Source organism: Erigeron canadensis, chromosome 8 (assembly GCF_010389155.1).
Source record: "Erigeron canadensis isolate Cc75 chromosome 8, C_canadensis_v1, whole genome shotgun sequence".
NCBI classification, from domain to species: Eukaryota; Viridiplantae; Streptophyta; class Magnoliopsida; order Asterales; family Asteraceae; genus Erigeron; species Erigeron canadensis.
In genome coordinates this window covers 43,221,468-43,248,515 of record NC_057768.1, presented here as the reverse complement: position 1 = coordinate 43,248,515, position 27,048 = coordinate 43,221,468, and the positions used below count along the sequence as shown (strand labels likewise).

The following is a 27,048-nucleotide window of genomic DNA, read 5'->3' as shown; positions in this document are numbered from 1 at the left end:
AGGCACATTAACTAGTCAAGAAATTAGGAATACAAGTTAGAGACTATTATAAAATAATGATTTTGGTGATGGATGTCACATGGGTCCCAATACCGTCTTCGACGATGTATGGGGGAAGTTGATATGTAGACAACTTTACCCCTACAAAAGGTAGAGAGGCTGCTTCCAGGTTCTACCATAGGTAGAAAAGGACCTCCAGCCTTGCTGGGCATGAAGATCGAATCCATGACCTCTGTTTCCAGAGGCATGAGCTCCAACCCAGTTGGTTTATTTCACCTAATACCTATAATACGCTTATAAAATTATATAGAACATATATCTTTCGACCCTTGATATTACTACATTACCTATTTTACATAAACTATTTTTATGTTAATAACCACACTTCTACCGCCAGCGTTGCCGTTACCGCTGAAATACCCCTTTAGTAAAAAAAAATAAATGTAAAGAGTTTGTTTTAAAATAAGAAAATGATTAATCTTCCTAACTAAATAGGCTAAATATCTTTTTAAGTATGAGATGATGACAAATAGTAAGATCAAAAGATGAGATTAGAAAAAAGATAGAATAAAATTTACATACCAAATCTATAATTCTATATGTTATTTTCTTATAATTTTTGAAAGATTTATATTCTAATTTCTAGGACAATCTATTTTTCCAGTTTGTCGGTCATGATTATAAGTTCTCGTTGACCATGATTTTTTAGAAGGGAAATGATCAATTTTTTTAATAAAATAACCTAAAAATCTTCTTAATTATTGAATGATGATAGGTAAAAAAATTAGGAGAAAATTTAAAAAAGAAAATCAGTAAATACCACGTCTTATAATAGTTTTATTTTAGGAAAGATTTATAAATTTTCTTTTTAAAATATTAAGCGGAATGATCAGAAAAATACCAATGAGTCTGAAGAAAAGCTATAAAGAATCCTGGTTTGCAACCAAAACCTCCTAAACTGTAAATCAACTCAACTACCAATAATCCCAATCCTATTCTAACGAGAGCAAGTACCCGCACGTTGAGGCGGTGAGATGGTGGGGTGATACCTCGGTCATAGAGTATGATAGGTTATAGGAGTTGATATGTCATAGAGTATGATAGTCAAATGTCTTAGCCGTACGGGCTTCGCCCTCAGATTTAAAAATTTGTCGAAAGTATATCAAATGACATCTCTAATGAAAGAGCATGAAATTTTAAGAACACCCATACAATTTTTATAATTTATCGATGTACGGTTTTTGAGATAAAAATTTTTCAATGAATTGGAGGAATAAGTGATTTGTGGAGGAGAGAGAAAAAAGATGATTGGTTGAGATTTGAGGAAAGGGAAAAGGTATTATAGTTATTTTAGATGAAAATTTCAAGTTCAATATTGAAAATCTAAGAAGAATCTGATTTAAAATATAATATATAGTATAGATAATTACCCCTTCCCTTTGTTTTTGTTGTATTGTATATCCATGTATATGTATTGCTCCGTTTGACAATATCTATTTATATTGTCAACGATTGTTTTTTTTTTTTAATTAAATTTATTTAGAAATTCTTTGATTTATTCGTCAATATTAAAACCAACCAAACAAACAAAGAAAGTTTTATTGACGCAATGAATCCGTACATTTTAAGAGTTTAGATTTATCTGAAACTTTAGTATCAGCAGCCAGCCATGGATTCACCGAAACAGGTATTATTATTATTATTATTATATACACCCATTGATGAAGCTTGATCTATTTATCTTGTTTTTCTTTTGTTTTATCTCTGTTTGTTATAGATTGGTATATCTTTGACTTTGATTTTGACACCAGTCAACGACAATAAACTTACTTAGGACTTCAATTTAGGATTGCTTATATTAAAGTGCCTGCCTTTCTATGTTAAACACACATATATTAAAAGTAATCAATTTTCAAACAATGTTTGTTTTTGCTTATCTGCCATAAAAATAATACTAAGCAATAAGTGTGTGAGATAGATATCATTTGCATTTAGTTTTTAGAGTCTAGTTTAGGTGAATGGTTATACCTGATTATTGTTTGTTGGAAATTCGATATAATATATTAGGAGGATCATTATGTAACATCGATAACTGAGGATCACGAGACAACCTGTTGGGGATGTGGACTGCGCCTTATTATTGCACCTTATGCCCCCGTTTTCAAGTGCGGTTGGTGTGGAGCCATTACTAATAACAATGCACGTAAAAAGGAAAATAAGTATTATTGGTGGAGACGTCTTCGAGACAGATGTTTTGTTATTATTCTTTTGCTATTCATGCTTTTCATTATAGGTAACGTTTTTTTTTTTCTTTTTTCTATAACGTACTAATGTTTTCTGTTATTGGTACTTAATTGATAGTTTCTAGATCTATTATGATATATCTGATTGAATTTTACAGGTAGTGGTGTGTGGGCTATATATCCTATTGTATTTTCGATGAGCTTTTTCTGTGGTGTTTTCCATTTGACTGTAACGTGTATCTTGTCAATAAGTACCCTTTCGACGTATGTTCTTGCTGCATTCCGGTCTCCTGGTGCTCCACCGCTTATAGCATGGGGCAGCTACCCAGCCGTGGGAAGAGGTGGTCTTGCGGATTACAACTTTTGTCATGTATGTTCAAAGCCAAAGCCTCCCAGCACTCATCATTGCAGTTCATGTGGAATGTGTGTAATGAATATGGATCATCATTGCCCATTTGTAAGTGTTCATTTACATCGTCATCTAGTTTGCAAAATTGTCTGGCACTGGACAAAATTTAATTAGGCATGATTACTACAGCCATTCCTGCCAATCATAGTAGCGTTTTTGTGTATACATGCTAACTGCTTTTCTTCTTTGCAATTTCTTAAGGTGTGCTAGTTAGTTAATAGATCTCAACCAAATAAAATGGTTATAAATAATATTAGTTCTCTCTGTTTTCCCGTAACTTCTAAATTGACACCAAGAGTTCTTGTTTTTTATATGGATAATACTGGACTCTGAATATTATGTAGGAGGAAAATCCCCCAAAAAACCTAAGCCAAGTTTTGAAAGTTTAAATATATGATTATTTAGGCAGCTTGGAATAGTATTCTTATTGGATCTAGATGTGGAAATATGGGCAGGTTGGGTAAATGGTTGAATATGCAATTAAGATTGTTGGGTCGGACCAAGCCAACCACAGATACTTAATACTTTGTGTTTCACCCATTTGGTTCATTAGAGGCCACGTGTAACCAACATCAACCACTGTAAGGTTAACCATAAATGAACCTCACGATTAAATGCTGAAATATATTTATATATATGCAGATTGGTAATTGTGTTGGTGCGGGTAATCATCGAAGCTTCATCCTCTTCCTTATCTCTGCAGTCACCAGCACTTTCTATGTTTCTATTGTATCATCATATGTCGCATATCATATATGGCCGCCATTACGACACATTCCCACAACTGTTTTGACTAGGTCAACCATTTTTGCAGTGCTCAAAGAAAGTGCGATCCCTTTTCTTATATCTGTGGAGTCTCTACCCATCAGAGGTTTTGTACTCATTTACCTATTCTTTGCCAGTGTTTCTGTTGAAATTGGTTTAGCTGTGCTTTTATGGCAGCAACTCTGCTACATATATGAAGGTAAGACGTATTTGAGTCACTTAAGTTCAAGTTCAAACGGAAATGATGAGGTTGAGGAAAAAGACTGTCAAAATCTTGTTAGGTTTTTTGGTTGCCCTTATTCTGCAACTAGATGTGTACTTAGTTTTTGGAATTCTAAGAAGAGACACAAGAAGTGAATACAGAGTAATACCAACTATATATCCTCTAGAGCAGGGGCGGATCTAGAAAGATTTTAGGGTATGCATGTTTATTCATAATTTCATTGTAGTGTAAAAGTAAATTAACACAAAATATTTTTAACTTCTATACATGTGAATTTTGTTTTGGTTATAGTAGTGAATATCTTGATTAATTAACTCTGGATGTCTGGATCGGAAAGTTCATTTGTTTTATGATGATCCAAATGTATACTAGAGTTTGATATTGCACAAGTTAATTGCTTGTATTTACATCATTAAAGATTCTTTATATGTGAGGTATATCAGATTTCTGCTGTTCAATCAAATGGACTGACTGGCTGAGTGAAGACTGATTAGTGATTACTACCAATGACCTATTTAATCAATGGTAATTCAGTAAAATTTTGAAAGTAATCTTTAGATGTGGTTTAACATAAAACCTAAACCCGTACCCAGTTTGTCTCTATTCAAGTGTATCAGTATGATGTTTTGAACCAACAAAGGAATGATCAACAAAAAAATAATGGTATCTAGGAGATTTATGCAAGTAGTTTGAACACAACCTGTATAAGGATATCATGTTTAGTTAGTTAATAACCTGGCTCATTAAACATGACTCATGGAAAAATGTTCGCTAATAACTCCATATGTTAGCATATGCTATTACATGCCTATAAAAATAAGTATGCTATTTCATGCTTGTTAAAGAAGTATACATGCAATTCATATTAAATCTGTAAATGTTATGAAACCAATATGCAACTCCGTTGAACATTGTATGCTTGTCTAATACTGTACTAGATTATTCTTCCGCATAATACACGGACATATAGGGTTTTGATAACCCTACAGTACAAGTATCTCTAATAACTCCAAGGCAAATATAGATTTCCAGCTATCTGTTTTGTGTTGCTCAAAATATACTGACATGAGAAAGCCAAGAATCAATTTGCAGCCTTCTAGTATGGGCTTCAGAACAAAAATTTCATACCCCTCCCAGGATAGGAATTGTCTAAGACCAACCAAAGTTTGATAGAGGCGTCACTTATACCCATTTAGTTATGAATGGGACCATTTGGGTTATGTTTACCTCCAGCAAGTCGTAATCTTTTTTGCCAAGTTAGGCATGGGTTGAATGACACCCATAGTGAAAGATTCTGACAAAGAATGCAGCGGTTCTATTTAACCAGGATTTGTTTCAACCCATACTTACCTGAACATATTTTGACCCATTATCTAACAAGCCAATTTTACCCCTCTACTTTTCCAGACTTTAAACGTAACTGTGACCCGGCACTTTACAAACATCCATTTGATCCATTTTTCTCCTAATGTTTTCCGAATCAACATAATCACCCACACTGGAAAAGATGTTGGACATAAGGACGTAATCACCAGAGTAACGTCTGTCCATTTCAAATATTCTGCTTGAGATTCTCATCCCCATCTCAACGTTATTATAGTAGCTACATGCCCCAAGCAGTGTCCTCCAAATGACAGCATTAGCTATATCCTTCGGTACCTCCAAAGCCATATTCTCTGCTTCTTCTAGCCTCCCTGCTCTCGCCAACATGTCAACTAAGCAGCCATAATGCTTTATATCTGGCACAATATTAGAATCATCCACCATTTTCCTGAAAAACATCAACCCTTCTTCAACTAATCCACCATGACTACAAGCACTTAGAATGCTCAAGAAAGTAACCCTGTTAGGCTTCATCCCAACTTCCTCCATTCTTTTAAAACTATCCACTGCTTCCATTGCCATTCCATGCATTGCAAACACAGATATAATTGACGTCCACGACACTAAGTTCTTCTTATCCCTTTCTATAAACTCGAAAACTCGCAAAGCGTTATGCACACTCCCACACCTGGAATACACATCAATAAGAGCATTCGTAACACGTACATCCCTGACATAAAATCCATTTTTCTCTCCATAACCATGAACCGATTGACACAGTTCCAACGACCTAAGATTCCATATCGCAGGATAAACTGCTAAAACAGTTATCTCAGTCGGCTTAACACTCCCATTAAACCCAATCATATGTCGAAACATCATCACAGCTTCCTTTGCTTGATTAGCTCGTGTATACCCATCAATCATACCGCTCCAAGAAACAACATTCTTAACCCGCATTACATCAAAAAAGGATCTAGCCAACACCATTTGGCCTTGTTTCGCTAACCCAGTAACCAAAACATTCCAAGTAACCAAATTTCTCTCAGGCATTTCATCGAACACCTTTCGAGATTCTTGAATACACCCACAAACGACATACATGTTAACCAAAGCAGTCTGAACGTAAACATGGGTTTGAAACCCACATTTGAAAGTGACACAATGGAGCTGAGAACCCGACCCGGGTAAGTCTGAATTAGCACAAGATTTGATCAAGTAAGCATAGGTAAAACTATTGCTGTGAAATGCAGTGGTGGTGTGAAGGTGGTGTTTATAGAGCAAAAATGCTTCTTCCGGCGAATCTCCAAGAGAGTAGTGGCGGAGGACGGTGGTCCAAAGGGTGGTGGACGGTGGTGGTACGGTGGTGATTAAGTGAGCGTGAATTTGTTGGATTGATCGACGGTTGGATTGATGTTTTTGTAGTGAAGATAGTAAGTTATAGTTTTTCTTCATTGGTTTTTAGTTACATTTTTTTCTTTATAAAGTTATATATTACCAGTTGTAATTGACTAATTGTCATAACTTAATGAATTGAACCGATACAGAAACTGATTAAGTTGTATGCTTATAACATGGAATATGGATAACCGGTGAATTATTAAGCTTCTGTCGACCAATTTTACAATCAACATAAGAGAATGTAAATCGTATAAATTATCTCTACTGCTATGTTACCATAAGATGTTTCACCATAAGTTGATCACATGGAGATTCTAAACCATGCTACGATTTTGAGTCTTTGAGTGTTATAGTTTTCTTAGTCAAGAGATGAATGATATACACACTTTTAAACTATAAACTATCTCCAATGCTAAGGATGCCCTTAGGTGTCCTTGAGCTACCATATCATATCCTTACAAATCCTTATACATCCTTACAAATCATTCAAATCTTCTAATTTTATCTCCAACCTACACACATCCTTACATATCCTTTTATCTCCACTAAAAAACAAAAATATATTAGGTAATGACAAGTAAGGGCACGCCCTTAGGTAAGGGCATTCTTCAAAAAATACTTAGTTTTGGACAAACTTCAACGGCGAAGGATATCCAAAGACGCCCCCATTGGAGATAGCGTTATAGTATGATATAATGAAATGATAAGGTACAGTAGTAACTCCCAATATTTGGCTCGGTACAATAACAAATTTGATAGGAGGATAAAGTTAGAGGTAGAAGATTTAAATCGCTAGACGCGAACAATTTGTAAGAGCCACTTAATAGGAGATTTATATGGTTCATGTCAAAGGGTCTTTCTGTACAAAACCCCATGCATTAGTAAAACACTAAAGGTTAAGTCAATAGCTCGGTTTACCACCACCAACAAAAATTGTCCCAAATTGCAAACCAGAACAATAACCAAGTCCAGCTGCAACTTATATACATGATAATCTTGCTAATGGTGAGTAGTCGTCCACCAGAATTCGACACTTTACTTGGTTATTCCATTTGAAAGGTTCATGGATTCACTTTGATGACAAGGTAGTGTGACTTTAATGACAAGGTTTGTTTTTCAAACTGGAACAAACTTCAAGGGCTTATAAGGGTTTAAGGAAAAGAAGGACACCACAATTGTTGGTCAACTACAAAAAAGATCAGATCGAGATAAGGTGACCCTGTGCGACCAAGAGATGGGAATGGGATACTGCATTCCAGGAACCTTAACAACATCTCTACCTGCTTCAAATTCAACACACACCAAATCACTCAGCTTCTGTAGATACACTCTTTCTGCTTCCATTCAGAAAAACAATATCCCACTGGTAACCATTTCTGGCATGTATTGTTACAATTCATAAAAGAATATGGAGTGACTATTAATTTGATAGTGTTGTTCAGATAGGAAAAAAGGCAGGAAGAAGGCTGATACGAATCTCGACAGCAGAAGGAAAATGGCAAGGAAGCTGGAATGCTGACTATAGCTTCTCACTTAGAGACCTACAATTGGAAGATTTAGTTGAAGATGGTGATCCTAATAACACACGAGTATTCGTGTCTCTATCTATTGAAAGGGTTTCTCTTCTGTCCTTGTTCTGTTTAGTAAATATGTAGAGGAGGCAATAAGGACTGTGTTGTAAGCTAGCTAAATGTCTTTTTATTTATCAGCATGCAGGCTTTGGGCTTTCGGTTGATGGGGCAATTGACACATCATTCACCCGAAAGTGTAGCAATTGCTCTTTGCCTTATTGCAGACAGGTATTCTTTTGTGTATCTGTGTTGGGGGGTGAGAGTGCAGTGAGTCATGATTTATCCTTCATTCATTCCTGTATGTTGTCAGATTTCCACCAACTTCAACGTCTGGGTTCTTTCAACTACCAAAGATGGTGACTCAAATCAGCTGCCTGAAATCGGCGGCGACGATCCATCAGTATCTCCTTCTCTCTCTCTCTATATATATATATATATGCCTATATGGACATTCGTTATATGTATGTATAAGTTTGTAAGCATGATTATGAACGTATGAGTCACTATAATAGATATAAAGGATGTATACATAAATGTATTATGTATATAGATGTGCATTTTACTATACTCCACCCCCTATATATAAATGTGTGTTAATGTTACATACACATAGATTGCCTGTGTGAATCACATATACATATATACATTCACCATAGTGGAATCATTAATAGGACTGAACGCATTATATTTTGCAGGTCATCTATGTTAAGCCAGGATGTGAAGCAGATTTGGACTCGTTGATACAGGACACAATTAGGCTGACCACTTCCGTGAATGTAAGGATGACAGGCACTCATGTAGATGTATACTTCTTTGATTCAAATCTAATAAAAGATCGTTTATAACTAAGGGACCCCGGTTTGCCATCATAAAACAAAAACATACTGGTATAAAAGAAATTCCTGACTAAAAACCAATTAGACTTGTAATCTTAGGAATATAGAAAATAACCGGTAAGAACTATATTAAACAGGATCATTGCTCTGTGTTTTCCAGGAAATCTGCTCAGATTTTTGTGACAAATCAGAACATGGGTTGAAAAGTAAGTACTAAGCAATGAAATTCCCAACAAGTGAGAACCAAAGAAGGAAAGAAAAACTGTGTTAGGAGTATATTACAGTTATATAGCAAACCTCTTATTTGCAAATCTTGGCTTCGATATGCAGATATAAGCAAGACAAAGGCTCCAACTATCGATAAGAGGTGGTCCAAGTTACTAGAGCTAAAGAAGTTATATCAATAAACAAAATATGGTTAGTTATACACTATGGTCTTAAACCTTATATTCATATGGTAAAATTGCCATGTTAAGTGAACAGATACACATGCGACCAATCATATGTTTATCTAACCTTCCAGTTCAGCAGATCTATGTGGAGTCCTGAAAACCGATAAGAGCATGGCTGCAAGTTTCAAGTGCAAAAGAAAACATTAATTTTTCCTTTCTGAGCTGCAATGTTGTCACTTGTATATATCCCCTTTCATCTTGTTCGATGTATATATATGACATATGCACAAAATAATCCATACAATAAATACTTTGGTATCCGCTAGTCACATACCTTGCATTATCTTCAAACAATCATAGAAGACAAATTGGAATATAACTTTTCAACAACCATTAGAAAACAGTGACGGACGAGCCAAAACAAGGGTGGCAAGTACCGTCAAACATTTTAACTTGTCTATCTATTAGTAATGATACAATAATAATTAAAGCAAAACAAGATATATGAGCATCTCAGGTTTTTCGACTTGGTAATAGTCTTTAGTCTTCACAGAAAATTGAGCACTTTTATCAACAAAAATCAGCTCATCATTCTCCACAGAAGGTTCTACTTAGGTATGTTTTGATAGAATATCATGCTCCCCATTGACCATATCATCCCCATGTAATCTCTGATCCTTATCAAAATCACTGCTGCATCCAATAGAGCCTTCGATAGATTGAGCCTCTGTTTCTGACATGGTAATATCAATATCATCAGAGAGTAGCTGGAGGCCTAGATCTTTAACAAGTGAACTCAATTATCTTTGTTTCTTCTGCTGAATAACATATGTCAGACCTCTTGCAGCGAACTACCTTGCAAGTTTGACGCAACATCATCAATAGTAATATGATCACCCTCTTTCATGGCCATAATAGTTATTTTATCTGATTTTGAGATGATATTGACATCTCTAATTTAGGAGGCCCGGAAGAGTCGTATGTGAACCGACAATGTTTTGGGCATTCACCTAGAGTTCTAAATTCCTATTTATTTTTCGTGACCATGTGGGTTAATTCCTTCATAAGAGATCGAGACTCGCCAGACCCTGTGCATCAATGAAACCTGTCAGATTTAAGATAGCAATATCCAAAGAAAATTTTGGAACTAATCATTTCCACCTGCAAAACAACAAACAAGCGCACGATTCATATACTCATATATGAATATTTTTTACGACTGCTCAAATCTCAAAAAACATGCGTAAACTCAAGAAAGGGATGAGGACAAATTAAAGCTTAAGATGGCATATCCTTGAGATTTTAGTCTAACAGGTCATTTGAACAAAATTTCTGGAGCTATCATCATAGCTGTTTTCCAGTGAAATGTCAATTACAGTTTATAATTAACTTTAACTATCCTCCCTTATCAAGAAGGAAAATCTTATCGTAAGAGATACCTACGGAGTTGTTTTAACAACTCCTACAAAAAAAACTCTAACAAACATTGTTAAACACACATTTTTTTTCTCTTTCTCTCTCTTCAATTAAATAATAAAATTCATCCAAATCATTCAAAATGTTCTAACTCACAAACCGTAAATCTTTAGACGAAACAAAAAGCATGGGTAGTCTTAAAATTTCGTCTTCTTTCATTAGAGATCCAATTCGATATACTTTTGACGACTTTTTAATTTTTGTTTTCTTTTTGGTAGTTACACATAACTTACACATGTGTAGGTTGAACTTACACATGTGTAGGTTGAACAAAAATTATGATTCGGAACGGGCTTCGCCCTTAAGGAAATTCATAAACCAAAGCTAGTGGGGGTGATAGGTCATAGAGGGTGATAGGTCATAGGGGGTGACCAGTGAGGAGTGATCTACCTAACGGGCTCCGCCCTTAGCTGCTATTCCTCTGCCATGGACTGACGGGCTCCGTCCTTGGCTACCATGGCTCTGCCATGGATTGACAGGCTCCAACCTTGACCTTCATTGTTGTATACATATGCTCATTTACTAATTTACATGTGAAAATAATGATCTTACACATGTGTAGGATGAACGTGATGAGAAAAAAAACGAAAATTAAAAAGTCATCAAAATTATATCGAATTGGATCTCTAATGAAAGAGGACGAAATTTTAAGACTACCCATGCTTTTTGTTTCGTCTAACGATTTACAGTTTGTGAGATAAAGCATTTTAAATGATTTGGGTGAATTTTCTTATTTAATGGAAGAGAGAAAATATAAGAAAATGAGTGGTCCAGAATTATTTTCACGTTCTTTTTTATTTGTGAGTTCTCAAATAACCCTTCCTCTTTTCATCCTTTTATATCTTTCTTTCATACTACCCTAAAAGTTACTTTCAGAGATTCTCACTCGTAACAAAAGCAATGTACATTACACAATCCCCCTAGTGTTTTTACAAGTTTTGCCTTTTGAAATGATAATTTGTTATATTCTTAATCAAATTAACTCCAATTTATATAAGTTATTTCGTTATTTATTATTATTGATCCAAAAATGTATAATTTTTATCTAATTCTTCAATTTATCTGCACATTATCTGCATGTTGTTGTTGTTGTTGTTGATGTTGTTGTTATTATTATTATTATTATTATAAATAATAACTTTTATTGAAATTTCAAAAATTTACAAGAAATTAGTGGGGAGCCGTGATACTATCTAGGCTCCCACTCCTCTAGCTATAGCAAAACCAATCTTACTAAATATATAAGCAGCCGAACGAGCTCCAACGTCTTGAGTCGCGGAGGACTTTCGGATCCGCTTCAGGATAGTCACGGCATCCTTTTCAAGTTCCCCCAAAGAAGAGAATGAGAAGGGAAGAAATCCATAGCCAATATCTGCGCACTTAGACTTATATTTGGTGCGTTTACGTTGTGCAACCTCAACCACCGCGCTGCCAGGCACAAAGTCAACCATACTAGTCTGCTTCAAGAGTGACTAACCTGTCAAATCAACACATACATCAAGCCCTCCATCCCATGAGTAAAGCAATATTATTATTTATCTTTATCATATATAAAATAAAAATACCGTCCTAAAATTTCCTTAAAAATAATCTTATGTGGCAACGTGAAATATTTTTCAAATTATTTATATCTTTCTCTTGATCTACTTAGATTTTCCAAAAAAAATACGAGTTCTGTTTTTCTTTTTCGTTTGTTTAAAGCATACTAAATACACTATATATAGGCTACTTGTGACCCTATTTAAATAGTGTTTGCATTCCATTTAGATAAAGTATAAGCCAAGTCGACCCATTTCTAAGTCATAGGGGTTGCCACCTCTGCTACGGATGGGCATACATGTCTCTGGTAATGTGTATATGTTGAAAAACCCTTCCTGTGACAAACAGTATGGACTCACACACTTATCTACATATGGAATGCATCACATGAGGATTAATTTGGTGTCGACAGCAACACATAACAACAACTGCGTATGTGGAATTCGGTTGTCTTAATGAGATTGCTAGTTGTAATTAAGATAATAGAAGAAATTAGGCATATGTTCTCCAGGTTAACGCACACGGCACATCAACACATTGGTGTTTTGATATAAAGTCCTTCCAAGCATTTCCAGCAGTAACAGACCTAGAGCGGTTACCAACAATTAACCAGCTGCATAAATGTAAGAGCACTCATATGAGTTATAGAATCAAACCTCATAATAATATTGATTTACGAATGGTGGATGTGGAGTCTCTTTAGAGTCGAAAGCAACAAACTTGGAGCGTCGATATGGTAGAAGACTTCCATCGGAAAAACAAAACGAAGATAACTAGATAGAAAAGAATGATCAAAATTAGCCTCTTCAGGATAGACATAATGTTGATGTGAAAGAGGATCAATAATCACTAATGACATGTTAGGGTGGAGGACCCAGATTTTAACTAGATTTTAGAGTTAATTACACTTTTGGTCCTTGTCGAGGGTTAAAAATTACCGTTTTCATCCCTACCTTTCATATATTACCGTTTTGGTCCAAAAAACTTTGCTCCGTCAACACTTTTGGTCCAGTTCTCGAAACGGACGTTAAACGCCCATCACGTGATCTGCACGTGATGGGTATTTTCGTCTTTTCATTTTTACAAGGACCAAAGCTGTAAATATCTATAAACTCTGTCTCTTTCATCTATAATCTATATCTCATATGTAATCCATAGATAAATGCATCCAATAACAATTACATAACAATAAAAAATAAAAATCTAAGTTCTTAACAAATATTCAAAAAATCAATCACTTATGTGTAAAAATCTGTACAAGCTGAAAATAAAAAGAATCAAAGCTTGAAACAATAAAAATAAACTCAAATCCTATATATATATATAAAGTAACTGCTCAGTGCCGCCTTTTGCGGGTTTTGAGCCCCAATACCTCGACGGTGTATGAGGAGGTTAAGATGTAGGCAGACCTTACCTCTACCTAAGTAGAGAGGCTGCTTCTAGTTTCTACCTAAATGGTAGAAAAGGTCCTCCGACCTTTGCATGGGATGAGGATGAAACGAACTCGGTTATCTCGGTGGTAGTGTGAGGACAGCGATGGCTGTAGCTTAGAGGTGGTGGTTGCAAATCCGACCTCCATCTGTCACCACAATTACATGAATTTTGTCAACAACCCATCACTGTCACCTTCCCCTCTTCTCCGGTTTATCCGCCACCCATCACACCACCGTAGCTCTCACAAATATATAGATATGATTTTATAGATTTAGATCTGGATTGCTAAGAGATATATAAATAGAGAATCAACAACAACAACAACAACAGGACCCAATCCATGTGCGGGGTATGGGGAAGGTAAGCTATAGACAGTCTTAACACTACACAAAGGTAGAGAGACTGTTTCCATAGGGACCTCCGACCACAAAGGAGTGCACGACGGAAAAAGAGAAATGTTTAGAAAAACATACATGTCTGCCGAGAATCTGAAAAGAAGAAATACCTGTCTGTTGGGTCTGGCTACTATTCGGGACGAACGAACATCAATCATGCGCCCTACCAAATATATATAGAAAATAAAAAATGATATAGAAAATTAGAAATAGAGATTCATATAGATTTAGATACAGAGCTTGATATAGATATTGACAATTTTTATGTATGTGTATATTTACAATGTTATAGTAAATTAGTATGATTTTTTTGACAGAGAAAAATTGGTTGATTGATTGATTTGGTGAATTAAATTTGTTTAAAGATATCTCAGGTTAGATTTATGGATTTGAATATGATTTTCTTTTAGATTTGTTGTTAATTGTTTATTGATTTTGATTTTATTTGTTGATGGTGATGGTGATGGTGATGGTGATGGTGATGGTGATGATGATGATGAAAGAGCATATAGATATTTACGGTTTTGGTCCTTGTGAAATGAAAAGGCGAGAATACCCATCACGTGCAGATCACGTGATGGGCGTTTAACGTCCGTTTCAAGATTTGGACCAAAGGCGTGACGGAGCAAAATATTTTGGACCAAAACGGTAATATATGAAAGGTAGGGATGATAACGGTAATTTTTAATCCTCGACCGGGACCAAAAGTGTAATTAACTCTAGATTTTGTATTACATTTTGGTGGAATAGAGCCATGGAACATTCTAAATTTATTAAATTGTTTTCAATGTCATGTGCATATAGTTTTCTTCTAATTAAATATGTTTTGTATACTTATAATTTGTTAGTTTGAATTTTTATTTTTCAGTTAATAGATTACAACCGGTAAGTATATTTGATGTATAATATTAATATTACAAAACTATATAAAAATCTAAGATATTTAGGTGTGTAGCACCCGTTTTTTAGTTATGGTATGTATGTGGTCTTTGAAGTTCATCGAAGAGTTCTAACAATTAAGAGCATTTTTTGTTCCCTTCGCCCTGAGCATCAATAAACTCAGGACCGGCCCAGTTTATATATTCTCAACAAAATTTGATTGGATTCCTCATTTCCGGTACTCTTCAACTACAAAGCAGTAGGCCAATTCCACCTTTCATTAATTAGTATGTCTGCAACAGTCATAGGATCATGGTTGTTCCACTAGTCATACCAGAGTTAAGTATTTTTCCTTCTACTAATACAGTCATAGATGAGTATTTTATGTTCATTTGGTCGTTTGTACTGTAATATAGGAATTGAAAAGGATCATTTGACAAAAATAGACGCAATAAAGAATTGTGGATTGCGACATGGGAAAACAAGAATACAATGAAAAATGATAAGCTTTATCAAGTTAAGTGTTATAACTAAATGTTACTTTCTACACTTGATGAGAGTATGAATTCCTATGGGTTGGTTCGGTGTCAATTATAATTAATAAATTACATAAAACTTTTTAATGATTTAAAATCCGATAGTGGGGTCAACATTAATGAACTTCAGTCGACGGCTCGAAAATGTCATCTTAAGAATGCGTTTTCTTTTTCGTTACTGGGCTGCAATGTGTCACACACAAAATATTCAATAAAATAACTACTTTGGTATCTGCTAGTCACATACCTTGCATTATTATCTTTAAACAATCAACCATGGAAGACGAATTGGAATCTAACTTTACAACCATTAGAAAACCTTTTCAACTTGTCTATCTATTTGTAACGATACAATGATAACGAAAGCAAAACGGCATTTATGACCGTCTCAGAAGAGGAAAAAAAATCGATGCAAAACCTTCATCCTATGTACAGTTCTAATGTAACAAGTTATAAATTTAACCATCAAAAGCTTGAGTAGGCTTAAACTCATTTGAGAAGCAAAGCAAGTGCCATCATGTCATTGGCCATTTGAACTGCTCCACTGCCCCATCACTTATATTCCAAGATCCATCCGCAATCTCATCAAATAGTTGGTTCCAACCCCATGCCGAGTACCCCACAAAAAACCAGTAATCAGTCATAGACCGATTGTGTGACTTTAAATGTTGCATCAAATTGTTTGTAGCCAATTGATCAAGGAAGTAGATGTCTGGTAGAACTTCAGGATGCTCATTTTTGAATGATTGACGAGTCAGAGAAACAAGAGGCATTCCACGTGTTATGACAGGACCACCATAAGATATTGGTGCCTCTTTCAACGATTCCAATCCCTCCTCGAGTTCTGTGATGGAATCCCAACTGATAAGCTTGTTGATGATCACACCTTCGAATCCAATACTTTCATTAACTTTCACCATGAGAATTTTGGATCTAGAAAATGGATAAACATTTTGAAGTTTTTGTGTTGCAGCAAGTATGGAGCCAGGTAGTATTTTGTGGCCAGATCCACTGAAATCGCGAGGTGTATTAGGTTTAACCTGGTTGCTTTTGATCTCTAACTTCTGGGTCTGGGTCCGGTCCTTAAGTAGAATCTCATTATTTTCCTTTGAGAGTAAAACGTCCTCATCTGTCAAAGGTTCTGATGTAACCTCAAATTGTTTCTCATTCCACACTCCATGTTCAGGTTCAGACCACAAAACACCTACAGGACAGAATACATTGAAGCCAAATGATACATGTATCATATATTAAGAGCAGTAAACCCAAGAATAAACTTTGTGGGAGAGTTTACATTATCTTGGCATCAAGCATCCAGTTAGTGTTACATAAAATGTATTAGTTTATTAGTCGGCGTCTTTGACTCGGCAAAAGGACAATGAAAACACTAAGCTGAAGATAAAAACATCTCCTCCATCCCAAAAGAAGTGTAAAGTTTGTTGACCATTGAAAAAATGTCCAAGATACCATTTGACGTTCAAATTAAAGCAAATATTATGAACTATAATGTTCTTTTACAATGTGTCTAGAGAAATGTACATGTAATAATATATTATCTAACATTTGTCGAATTGGACCAAATAGATGAAAATTTTCCAGCTAGTTGGTAATAAGATTTATTAGACAATTAGTCCTTGTTTAATCAAACTTATGTGTTCTTTTCTCTTTCCATGTACTAAGGATTTTGCGAAAAATAGACCTAGGGCTACTGAAAACAACCGCCTTTTAGCTACATCTCTTGCGTATTTCTTTGCAAAAAATCTATCATCAAACATCTATAACAATTGATTTCTTAACCCACATTTTTCTCCCCTGGCCGTCCTTTTTCTCATCATCATCATCCAATCACTAAAATTATTGTCTTTACCAAAAATTCAGGATAATTATTCAATGGTGGTTATCAACAATAGCCCCCCTAAGGACTATTTTTAGCATTTTCTTCTTATTATGATACTCCGTATTTATTTGGCAGCAACATCAAAACATGTAAGCCAATGCTTCTGTTATTTTACCCAAAAAAAAAAAAAAGATATCATGAAAGCTATCAGGTGGAATGCTAAAATTTTGAAGGACTGATGAGTCTGGAGTCATAAGTGACAACATAAAGAGTTTGCCCAACTATTTCAGGTCAGCATACGAGCTCCAAGATATAATTAAAGTTTGACCAACATTACCTTGCTCCTGGTAAATCCAATGAGAATTGCCACCTTGATCTGCAATAAACTTTATAATATTGAATGCTGATATATCCCTGTCATAAGAGATTGCTTCCTTCCTTTCTGCCGGATATAACAGCAGAGATGGGTAAAAATCCCTCTGTATATTCAGAGCACATCAATATGCATAAAAGTTAAAAGTAGTCATAATAAATGCATTCTAATAAATAGGCTTTATAATTTAAAAAAAAAAACGATCTAGATAAAGCCAATAAAGTTGTTGCGGGCCTATTTTGTAGGACACAAGGTTTAAATCATCACTATGTGAAACTGTGAAAGCATGTATCATGAATCAAGGCGCAACAAAAGAAAGGTACAAAGCAAAGAAACATCCCATAAATATAAAATGAAATCTAAATAAACCCTAAACCAATGTTACAAACTACTCCAATGTATTTAAACTGGAACATGGAAAATACAAACACAAAAGATGAATTGAACATACAATATGCATAGTACAGCAAAAATAAGGGATAAACAAGTACCTTAGTGGATGACTTTAATAGTGAACTACAGTCACTTTCTACACAATCTATCGTATAGATCATTGGCAGCTTCAAGTTAGTATTGTTTATGCCATCTGCAACCCAAAAAAACTTCCTTAGCAACAGATTGCATCGTTCATATAACCAAAAACTTAGCAATTAAAATCAGAGAGTCAAGCATAAAAACACATATTAGGAGATGAGAACTAAGAATGAAAATCAATAATATAAATAGACACATACATAGATGTGTATAAACCCCGTGAAAATTATATAAACAAATTCACTTTAGTATCAACATTCAACAGATACATCTGAAGAGATGCTAAAAGAAATTAGCCTTTATAAGATTCATATGCATGTTCAATATCCAGGACATATTTGAATTCCTGGGTAGCAATCATGGTGTATTTGTATAAACGGGAACCGCTGCAACCGACGCCTGACTCAATTTAAAGTGAATTTCTTGTTGATGTAGTAGTACGGAACAAGGAGCCAAGGACCATCACCTTCGTTTCTCTAAAGCATGAACATAATTCCTTGTTCTTGTCTCTCATCCAATGTGGCATTTAGTTCACTCTTAATGAGATTGCTAGTTGTATGATTATAGAAGAAACTAGGCATACGTTCTTCTGACAAGAGAAGTTGCATCACCTCCTCGGGGGAACGTATTCTGGAAAAAAAGGATAAGTTCTGGCCTCTTCTGGAAACCCATTATAGTGTCAGTTACATGGATCGGCGGGATGCCAGATGCATGTCATAAATATAAATTTTATAGAATCTATGAGTCATAGAGAAAACTCTCTTTTCGTAAGGTGTAAAAGATACTTAACTCTTTCCTCAATGCAGGACATCATATTATAAATTTCATAACCAGTGTCCCAGACTCTCAGTCTTTCTTTTAAACCCTCTCTATTCTTTAATTCTTGGAGGTGAATAAACCAAGTAAGTTATCCTGCATTTTTTCCCCTCGTAGAAGTGTCTAACTGGAAGACCACCTTACTAAATAATTCACAAAACTTCTGATTAATAGACACAAACATCAGACAGCAGGCATCTCCTGTTTTACAATTAATTCATCTTTATGTTATCACATCAAAATTGGTGTTTTGATATGCCTAGTAAAACTTACAGTTACGCTTGAGGCAAAAACTTGAATTGAGACAGAAAAAGATAAAAAAGAAAAAGTGGAAAAAAGAAAATAAAAGGCAGCGAATGGAAAATTTTACAAAGAGAAAATACAAATACCATATAGCAGTTGATAAGAATACATAATGACATCCAATCTAAATGTGCATTCTTTAAGAACTTACCATTTCTTGATGAGGATTGCTCATTCCTGAATTGACTTTTCACCATATTGCCATAACCTTTGAATGCCCGGTATATCTCTCGAACAACAAGTTCCGTTCTCAGACAGAACCCGCACCAACTACTAGTAAAAAGAACCAATACGTCCTTCTTCCAAGCATTTTCAGCATAGGACCCAGAGCGGTTACCAACAACCAACTCCATAAAGGTAAGAGCACTAACACGAGGTATAGAATCAACCTCGTGAAAATCTTGATTAACAAATGGTGGACGTGGAGTCTCTTTAGAGTCGAAAACAACAGATTTGGAGCGTCGATATGGTAGAAGACTTCCGTTAAAAAATAACTGAAGATAACCAGATAGAGAAGAATAACCAAAATTGGCCTCTTCGGGATAGACATAATGTTGATGTGAAAGAGGATCAACAATTACTAATGATGGAATCTTCAAAGTTCCCGTTAGGGCTTCTAGTAAACGATATTGTCCATCAACAAAGAAAAATGAACAGTTGAAAATGGATCCCTTTTCAACATTATCATATTCAAAACTGGCAACGAATTCCTCTCGGTAATGGTCTTCAGTCTTCACAGAAAATTGAGCACTTGTATCGACAGATATCAGATCATCATCCTCCACAGAAGATTCTACTTTAGTATGTTTTGATAAAGTATCATGCTCCCCATTGACGATATCATTCCCATGTGATATCTGATCCTTATCAAAATCATTGCCGCTGCCAATAGAACCTTTGATAGATTGGGGCTCTGTTTCTGACATGGTAATATCAAGATCATCAGAGAGTAGCTGAAAGCCTAGATCTTTAGCAAGTGAACTCAATTTTCTTTGTTTCTTCTGCTGAAGAACATATGTCAAGACCTCTTGCAGGGAACTACCTTGCAAGTTTGATGCAACATCATCAATAGTAATACGATCACCCTCTTTCATGGCCATAATAGTTATTTTATCTGATAATGCAGTTGCCTTTTGAGATGATATTGACAGCTCTAACTTAGGAGGCCGCGAAATAGTCCTATGTGAGCCGACAATGTTTTGGGTAGTCATTTTAGATGGAACATGATTAGGCAGTGCTAGTTCTCTTAAGACCGTAAGAGAATCCATACTCTTTCTTCTAATCTTCAAGGAATCAGATGATCTGTCTATGAAAAGGAGTACTGATGGCCTATCAGCTGGTAAACCAATATCAAAACCATTTTCATCACCTTTAAGCTGCATATTCAATAGAAATCAAGAAATGAGGACAATAATCATGAAGGCCTAAATAGAAACCTGGTCAAAATGAAAGGCTGGCATTTGTGAATGGACCTAGGAGACACCAATAATACAAAACTGATATGCAAAAAGAAGATACAAAACTAAAAGGGACAGTTGAAAAATTAGCCTATGCGCGTCTTCCGATTGATCACCAATCACAGAAATGCCATGAAAGAACGCAGGTACTAACAGTTCACGAAATACTAAGTAAGATATAACACGTTGGACAGAGGCTTATAACACACTGACTCAAAAAAAAGATTCAATTACTGGAAATAGAGTCCCAATTTGAGAAGAAAAGATCTCCAATTACAAAGTAAGTAAACCCTAATTTAAGATATAAAACACACTGACTCGAAAACAGAAAATAAACCTAATATTAATACTAATCCTACTAAGCAGTTATCTAAAAGTTACTAAACTCAACTCCTCCACTAATTATTCCAGAACTTTCTGTGGATAACTCCCCATTACTTATATTTTCCCTCCCTTTGGTTTCCCTCCTTATTTTCCCTCCTTCAGCAGCTTCAAGTGGGCCTGATCATGGGTCCAATCCAATCCAGCCAGTTTCAAATGGGCCTATTCTGACTTAATATGACTCAGCCTATGTATTGGGTTAGTATCACTTAGCATCATCATTTATACTTCAGAACCAAAGTCAAGATAAATACACCCCCAACAAAAAAAGCAGAAAGTCAAATAGTACACCTTCAGAACCCGACTTTATGGCTAGTCATCACATCATACGTAGGTTTGAGATCTCATGAACAGCATTGTCAAAACAACATTGGTAGATATAGATGAAGCAACAACCTAATTGCCAGATGGAGATTTCAACAATGTTAAATCATCTGAGTCATCAGCCTAGAAAAGATGAGATATAACACTGGGAAAAGGAGAATATGGTCTTGTAAAAGTGAGGAATCTATGATCAAATCAATGTAAGGCTGACTCTCCAACGAACACAACTAACGGGGAAAAAAGCACAAGTCCACAGAGCAATGAGATAGATTAACCATAATCAACTATTAATAATGGAAAGCATATAACTTGCCTCCATAGCAGGTGATGCATTCATCTCTATGATTCTTTTGAGATCACTTCCTCCTCTGAAAACCTTAGCACAGCTAGGACATCCACTAGAGTAAAGCATCATCAGCCACGAACCAGTGTCTCCAACACCTAGAGATGAAATTAGCGATCTCTCAGACACTAAACCAAACTTTAGCCTTTCAGGAGGCAGAAAGAACTCTCTGACAAAACTAGTAATATTGTATAAGGAAGACTCAAATAGCTGAAACTCCTCAAAACTGCAAGAAGCTTCATCTATGGAGCTCACTTTTTCAGCCTCCAAGAAAGCACTCCTATTGAGAGGAGTGAATTCACCAAGCACAGGAAGTCCACTAAACTGATCATTTACATCACATGTAATCTTTTTGTTTTCCATACCCTGATTCAAAAAAGAAAATATGTACATAATTATCACCGGCACCTCTTATGTCCTTTTTCGCCCCATCATCATGTGGAACTAAAAACTACTATATACCTGATTTTTCTTCTCATCAACTGAATGTATTTCATCATGTTCTCCATATAAACCTGTCCCCGGAGAAACACCTGCAAGACAAAGCTTTTCATCAGTAAAGCATAGATATATAATATGTCCCTGACCTGATAAAGTCATCTGAAAGTGCTTGTTCTAAAGATTTGAATTATTTACAGAATGGGTGGGAAGTGGAAACATCACACCTTAGCTATTTCAGGACTCAAAATTTAGTTTCTTATGAAAATAGATGAAAATGGTAGGAAGCAATACCAAAAGCGATTTCAGACACATTATTCATGACCTTGGCCATCAGTTTGGGTGTCCATCCACAGAACTCCAAAACAAGTAAAGCCTTATCCGTTGACTTAAGGAAGGTTGTTAGGTCCTCCACAGTTTGTAAAGACTTAAGAGGGAGTTCTTCAGGCAAAAGTGACATAAGATAACGAACAGATGACAATATGCTTTGAACCCGAAGTATTCCTTGATACTTGTACGGCAAAGAATGACGGTAACATATTATATTTATTTCCATCGTAGCACCGAGAGCATCTGCCAGCATCTTATCATGATTTTTATGAAGGAACATCAACTTCAGAGTTCTAAATTCCTCTTTATTTTTTGTGACCATGTGGGTTAATTCCTTCATAAGAGATCGACACTCGCCAGACCCTGTGCATCAATGAAACCTGTCAGATTTAAAAATAACATTATCCACAGACATGTCTGGAACTAATCATTTCCACCTCCAAAACAACAAACAAGCACACGAATCATACATGAATATTTTTTACAAGTGCTCAAATCTCAAAAAACATAAGAAAGTGATGAGGGCAAAATGAGGAATGCTAAATGTACAAACTATTTACAAACAAATCTTTACAAACTTATGTGGCATATTAGGTGGACAAATTAGATATCAAGTTTTATTTTCATTCATCCGTCTCTCACCTCATTTATATACAGTTATATCCACACACATATATGTGTATATATAAGCTAATAACGAAATTTCTAATAAAGAGATGGGATCCACATCTAACTGAAGTTGTGTGTGTGTGTGTGTATATATAATACATAACGATAGAGATGAATGCATACATATACAGTTATAAATAAAGCAAGCTCAGTGAGATGGTAGAAGAAGAATTTACACGGAACGGTGACGATGACAAGGATATGAGGATTTAAGCGAACTTGAGAAGAGAAATTGTGTTTCGTGAGCATTTGCCATTCAACTGTTTCTTTTTTACTGCTGGTGGAGCCAACCGATTGGATTAAAAAGATGATAATGAGGCAGAATACAAGGAGTTCCAGTGATGAACAGCGGCGGAGATGCGGGTTTGGAACCGCCGCAGGGCTTTTCATTATGGAAAAAGAATACTCCGTCGGGAAATACTGACCAGTTTGGAATGGATGCCGGCAGATTTGTTTTATTTATGGATCGGGTCTCATGCTCTCGTCTGATCCACCCGCAATTTCTTTAGATACAGTTCACCTCTGGAAAAAATGGTTTTTTTTAATAGTATACTGGAAATGACATAACATAATTGTACGTAAATTATAAATTAATAATAATAATAATATATAATATTTTATAAAAATATAAATCTTTTCATAAAATATTACTTTAACTATATAAAAAATCCAATGAGATATAATATTGGTGGTCCTATTTACATTTATTAAGATTACTAACTAATAAACTCGGGTTGAATCAGTGGTAAAACACCCTTGCCTTTGGAGACAGAGGTCATGGGTTCGATCCTCATCCCATGCAAAGATTGGAGGGTCTTTTCTACCATTTAGGTAGAAACTGGAAGCAGCCTCTTTACTTAGGTAGGTAAGGTCTGCCTACATCTTAACCTCCCCCATACACCGTCGAGGTATTGGGGCTCAAAACCCGCGGAAGGCGGCACTAAGCGGTTACTTACTTTTTTTTTTGTATGTAATTTAGGAGAGTTTTATGTATGTCTGGTTCAACCCTATTTGCTTCTTTGGTTTGCTGGGAGGGGGTTTAGGGGAGTTCTTACACATACCGCTCGTAATTGTTGGATTCCTGCTTGGTTGTATGGACATGGACATGTTTAATAGGTTTAAATGTCCCTTTTACTATATATTGTCCATTTTGCGCTAAAGTGTGTAATGTGATGTTGCTAAAATTTTTACACTCTCTATCTTTTGCCTCTTTTTGGTGAGAAATCCTTTTGGAAACAACCTCTGTACCTTTATGTAGGGGTAAGGTTGTCTACATTCTACCTTCCCCAAACTCGGCTTTTGCCGGATTGGGTATCGTTGTTGTTGTATGTAATTTGTTGTCAATATATTACTGAGTATATTTTTTGATATGGAGATAACAGTATACTTATAAAGATGAAAATTAATATATAAACTGATTAGGGTGATAAAAAAGTAAAAAGTAACTAACATAAATCATTGGTAGATATAAAATTAAAATTTAAGGACTTAAGGAAAATTAAGAAAAATAATTTGTGGAAAATAAAGAGCTTAAAGAGATTTTGAAAATAAAGAAAAATAATTATGACATCATAAATTTTTAAAAAATAGCTTAACAAAAAATGTTAGCATGCCACATAAGGAAAAAAGTTCTAGAAACAATTATCTTTTATTAATATAAGAGATGTCTGAATATGACCTAGACGTTGCATATATCATGATATACGTTTCTTGACCTACTGACTCAAATTTGCCCTACACAAATAAACTGTGGATATACGCGATATGTAAATAGACTAGGGTGATATTCTCTGACACAACCTCATAAACTGTCACGTGTCATTTTATTATAAAAAACAGACGTTGCGTATATATTTTTAAGCCTTATATCTATATGGTAAATTAGATAATTCTTAAACAATTAAAAATAAAATAACTATTATATAACAGGGTGCTAATATGATGGCTAAACATCCCTAACCATTCGTGATTGTTAGTCCTTTTAACATCAACCATACAAATTTTGTCGAAATCTAAACTTGAAAAGCAAATCGGTTTTTGACTTTTTGGGGATAATGATGTCCTTAAAATTGCATTAGTAATAGTGACGACATCATCATGATATAATATACACTTATTATATTCTCTTGTGTGTCTTATGATAAATTAGATTAATAGGCATATTAACTAGCTATTGTATCATGTATTTATCATTCATTCTCATTTGAAAAAAGTTCGATATCAGTTCTCATTATCAACTAAATATACATGATAGAATTTATAAATATCTGATACATTATTAGTCATACAAAAACTCTTATAACTAGGAAGATCAACAACATAAGTATTGTCATTTATCTTGCACATGCTCTTGTACATCCTATATGTATTTTGTTGCGACTTGTTGTATGTATCCGCTAGACATTTTTCCTTGCAAATTTAAACTATTATCTCATTATCACGAATAGGTTAACCCGACGATGTTTACTTGTTGTAATCTGGCACTTTTCATTAGAATCAACAAACCTTTAATACACAGTTTGATGTATCGCTTCCACCATCCTATTTTGCTTGAATATGTTATTATCCGTACAAAACAATTAAATATTTGAGCTATGAACAAACCTAGTGTAAGTATATTTAGTGTTCGTTACATTTTAAATATTTAAATTAAAAAATGATCGACCTAAAAAGTTGTGTTTTTGTCATGCCAAAAAGCTTTCAAGCCATGAATTAAGTTAGTTAAAAGGTAAAAACCTCCTTCATATAATTTTTTTTATAAAATAACTCATGATAATAAAGGCGAAGCTAACTTTAGTGAACTCTTATTAAAGTTTGTAGATCGAATATTGTCCTACAAATAAGTTAATTTTTGGAAGACCATTTCTACATTCAGCGAGGTATATATAAAAAAATTAGGTAAATTACACTTTTCCCCTAAAAGCAAGAAATAACCTGTCCGGGAACGTCTAAGGAAAGTAAAGGAAACGAAAATCTAGTTACAAACGAGCAAGTCAATTTTGTTCAGAACCAATACCGAGGAGGAGACTTTCAACGAGGACTATTTGCAAATTATTCTGAAATGTTTTTATGACACATAACAATTTTTTTATATGTATGTTTGACTAGGGTCGGCTCTGAGGGTGTGCAAGGGGTGCAACCGAGCCGGACCCACTATTTCCAAGGGCCCACCGGAATCCATGGATGTCTGTTGTGTTGTGTGTTTGTTCGAACTGAATCTCGTTGATGATGGAAGCGAGTCAGTTTTTTCTATCTTTTGTAGTTTTGTTATCTAGAAAAGAGAAAGAAGAAGGGGTGATGGAAGGAGTCTCGTCAGAATTTATTGACGTTTATATACAGTGTTGTATATAAAAAAAGAAAATAGATGAAGGGTCTTATACTATTGTATATAAAAGAACATAGATGAAAAGATAAAAAACATTAAGTGGAAATCCAAATGAATTGATGAAGTAAGAAAAAATGAAAAAGATTTCCTGCTATGGACATAAAAGAATTTATTTATTTTGTATTAAAATAATCAATTTTATTTAATTCAATTTCATTCACATATATGTAAAACTAAAATAAACAAACATATATTACAAAATCTTTACACAGAGTGAACTTCGTGTAACCAATAACACATAAAGAAGAGTTGCACCATTTTTTTATTTAACAATATAAGTTAGATTATAATTTTTAGTCGTATTATTGTCTATTTTAAATGTCAAAAACAATTTATAATTGCACTATCATGTTTACTTATGTGTTAAAAGGTCCACTTTTATGAGCTCCTCAGATTTTTTCGAGTTTACAAAGATTGTGTTTGACTAATTTGTGTT

The 27,048-nt window shown here is 34.9% G+C and overlaps 4 protein-coding genes across 9 annotated transcripts; 2 read left to right on the top strand and 2 right to left on the bottom strand.

The window, feature by feature from the left end:
- Positions 1 to 1,526: 1,526 nt before the first annotated feature.
- On the top strand, positions 1,527 to 3,926 carry LOC122578884 (protein S-acyltransferase 11-like). Its single transcript, XM_043750932.1, has 4 exons — positions 1,527 to 1,687; positions 2,068 to 2,293; positions 2,402 to 2,700; positions 3,295 to 3,926. Exons 1-4 carry the CDS (start codon positions 1,670 to 1,672, stop codon positions 3,772 to 3,774), a joined length of 1,023 nt encoding a protein of 340 aa, XP_043606867.1. The 5' UTR covers positions 1,527 to 1,669; the 3' UTR covers positions 3,775 to 3,926.
- Positions 3,927 to 4,456: 530 nt separating this feature from the next.
- Positions 4,457 to 6,418, bottom strand: LOC122610921 (pentatricopeptide repeat-containing protein At1g09220, mitochondrial). Its single transcript, XM_043783875.1, has one exon. The coding sequence runs from the start codon at positions 6,416 to 6,418 to the stop codon at positions 5,051 to 5,053; it is 1,368 nt and encodes a 455-aa protein (XP_043639810.1). The 3' UTR covers positions 4,457 to 5,050.
- A 1,142-nt stretch (positions 6,419 to 7,560) lies between these two features.
- LOC122578635 (large ribosomal RNA subunit accumulation protein YCED homolog 2, chloroplastic) lies at positions 7,561 to 9,492 on the top strand. 6 transcript variants are annotated; one of them, XM_043750636.1, is made up of 8 exons: positions 7,564 to 7,730; positions 7,807 to 7,980; positions 8,074 to 8,163; positions 8,246 to 8,335; positions 8,631 to 8,711; positions 8,932 to 8,977; positions 9,102 to 9,188; positions 9,300 to 9,492. In XM_043750636.1, the coding sequence occupies exons 1-7, from the start codon at positions 7,599 to 7,601 to the stop codon at positions 9,176 to 9,178; spliced, it is 690 nt and encodes a 229-aa protein (XP_043606571.1). In that variant the 5' UTR covers positions 7,564 to 7,598; the 3' UTR covers positions 9,179 to 9,188; positions 9,300 to 9,492. The 6 variants fall into 6 exon arrangements, 4 of the variants coding, with proteins under 4 accessions (XP_043606572.1, XP_043606571.1, XP_043606570.1 ...); XM_043750635.1 differs by having other exon boundaries at positions 7,565 to 7,730; positions 9,303 to 9,492; XM_043750634.1 differs by having other exon boundaries at positions 7,565 to 7,730; positions 9,295 to 9,492.
- A 6,218-nt stretch (positions 9,493 to 15,710) lies between these two features.
- LOC122579027 lies at positions 15,711 to 23,733 on the bottom strand. Its single transcript, XM_043751108.1, has 8 exons — positions 23,404 to 23,733; positions 22,523 to 22,921; positions 22,253 to 22,323; positions 21,761 to 22,156; positions 19,437 to 20,661; positions 18,124 to 18,218; positions 17,597 to 17,738; positions 15,711 to 16,626 (listed from the first exon to the last, which is right to left on the bottom strand). Exons 1-8 carry the CDS (start codon positions 23,615 to 23,617, stop codon positions 15,938 to 15,940), a joined length of 3,231 nt encoding a protein of 1,076 aa, XP_043607043.1. The 5' UTR covers positions 23,618 to 23,733; the 3' UTR covers positions 15,711 to 15,937.
- Between the last annotated feature and the right edge of the window lie 3,315 nt (positions 23,734 to 27,048).

Bases quoted from the DNA above. Each gene is read 5' to 3' on its own strand.
- LOC122578884 (XM_043750932.1), top strand. The intron at 2,294-2,401 runs GTAACGTTTTTT...TGAATTTTACAG, and splicing joins ATTCATGCTTTTCATTATAG to GTAGTGGTGTGTGGGCTATA. The intron at 2,701-3,294 runs GTAAGTGTTCAT...ATATATATGCAG, and splicing joins TGGATCATCATTGCCCATTT to ATTGGTAATTGTGTTGGTGC.
- LOC122610921 (XM_043783875.1), bottom strand. From the start codon at position 6,418: ATGAAGAAAAACTATAACTTACTATCTTCACTACAAAAACATCAATCC.
- LOC122578635 (XM_043750636.1), top strand. From the start codon at position 7,599: ATGGGAATGGGATACTGCATTCCAGGAACCTTAACAACATCTCTACCT. The intron at 7,981-8,073 runs GTTTCTCTTCTG...TTTATTTATCAG, and splicing joins TGTCTCTATCTATTGAAAGG to CATGCAGGCTTTGGGCTTTC. The intron at 8,164-8,245 runs GTATTCTTTTGT...GTATGTTGTCAG, and splicing joins CTTTGCCTTATTGCAGACAG to ATTTCCACCAACTTCAACGT.
- LOC122579027 (XM_043751108.1), bottom strand. From the start codon at position 23,617: ATGAAAAGCCCTGCGGCGGTTCCAAACCCGCATCTCCGCCGCTGTTCA. The intron at 22,922-23,403 runs GTAAATTCTTCT...ATTGATGCACAG, and splicing joins TGTCATCGTCACCGTTCCGT to GGTCTGGCGAGTGTCGATCT. The intron at 20,662-21,760 runs GCAAGTTATATG...TTGAATATGCAG, and splicing joins ATGCATCACCTGCTATGGAG to CTTAAAGGTGATGAAAATGG.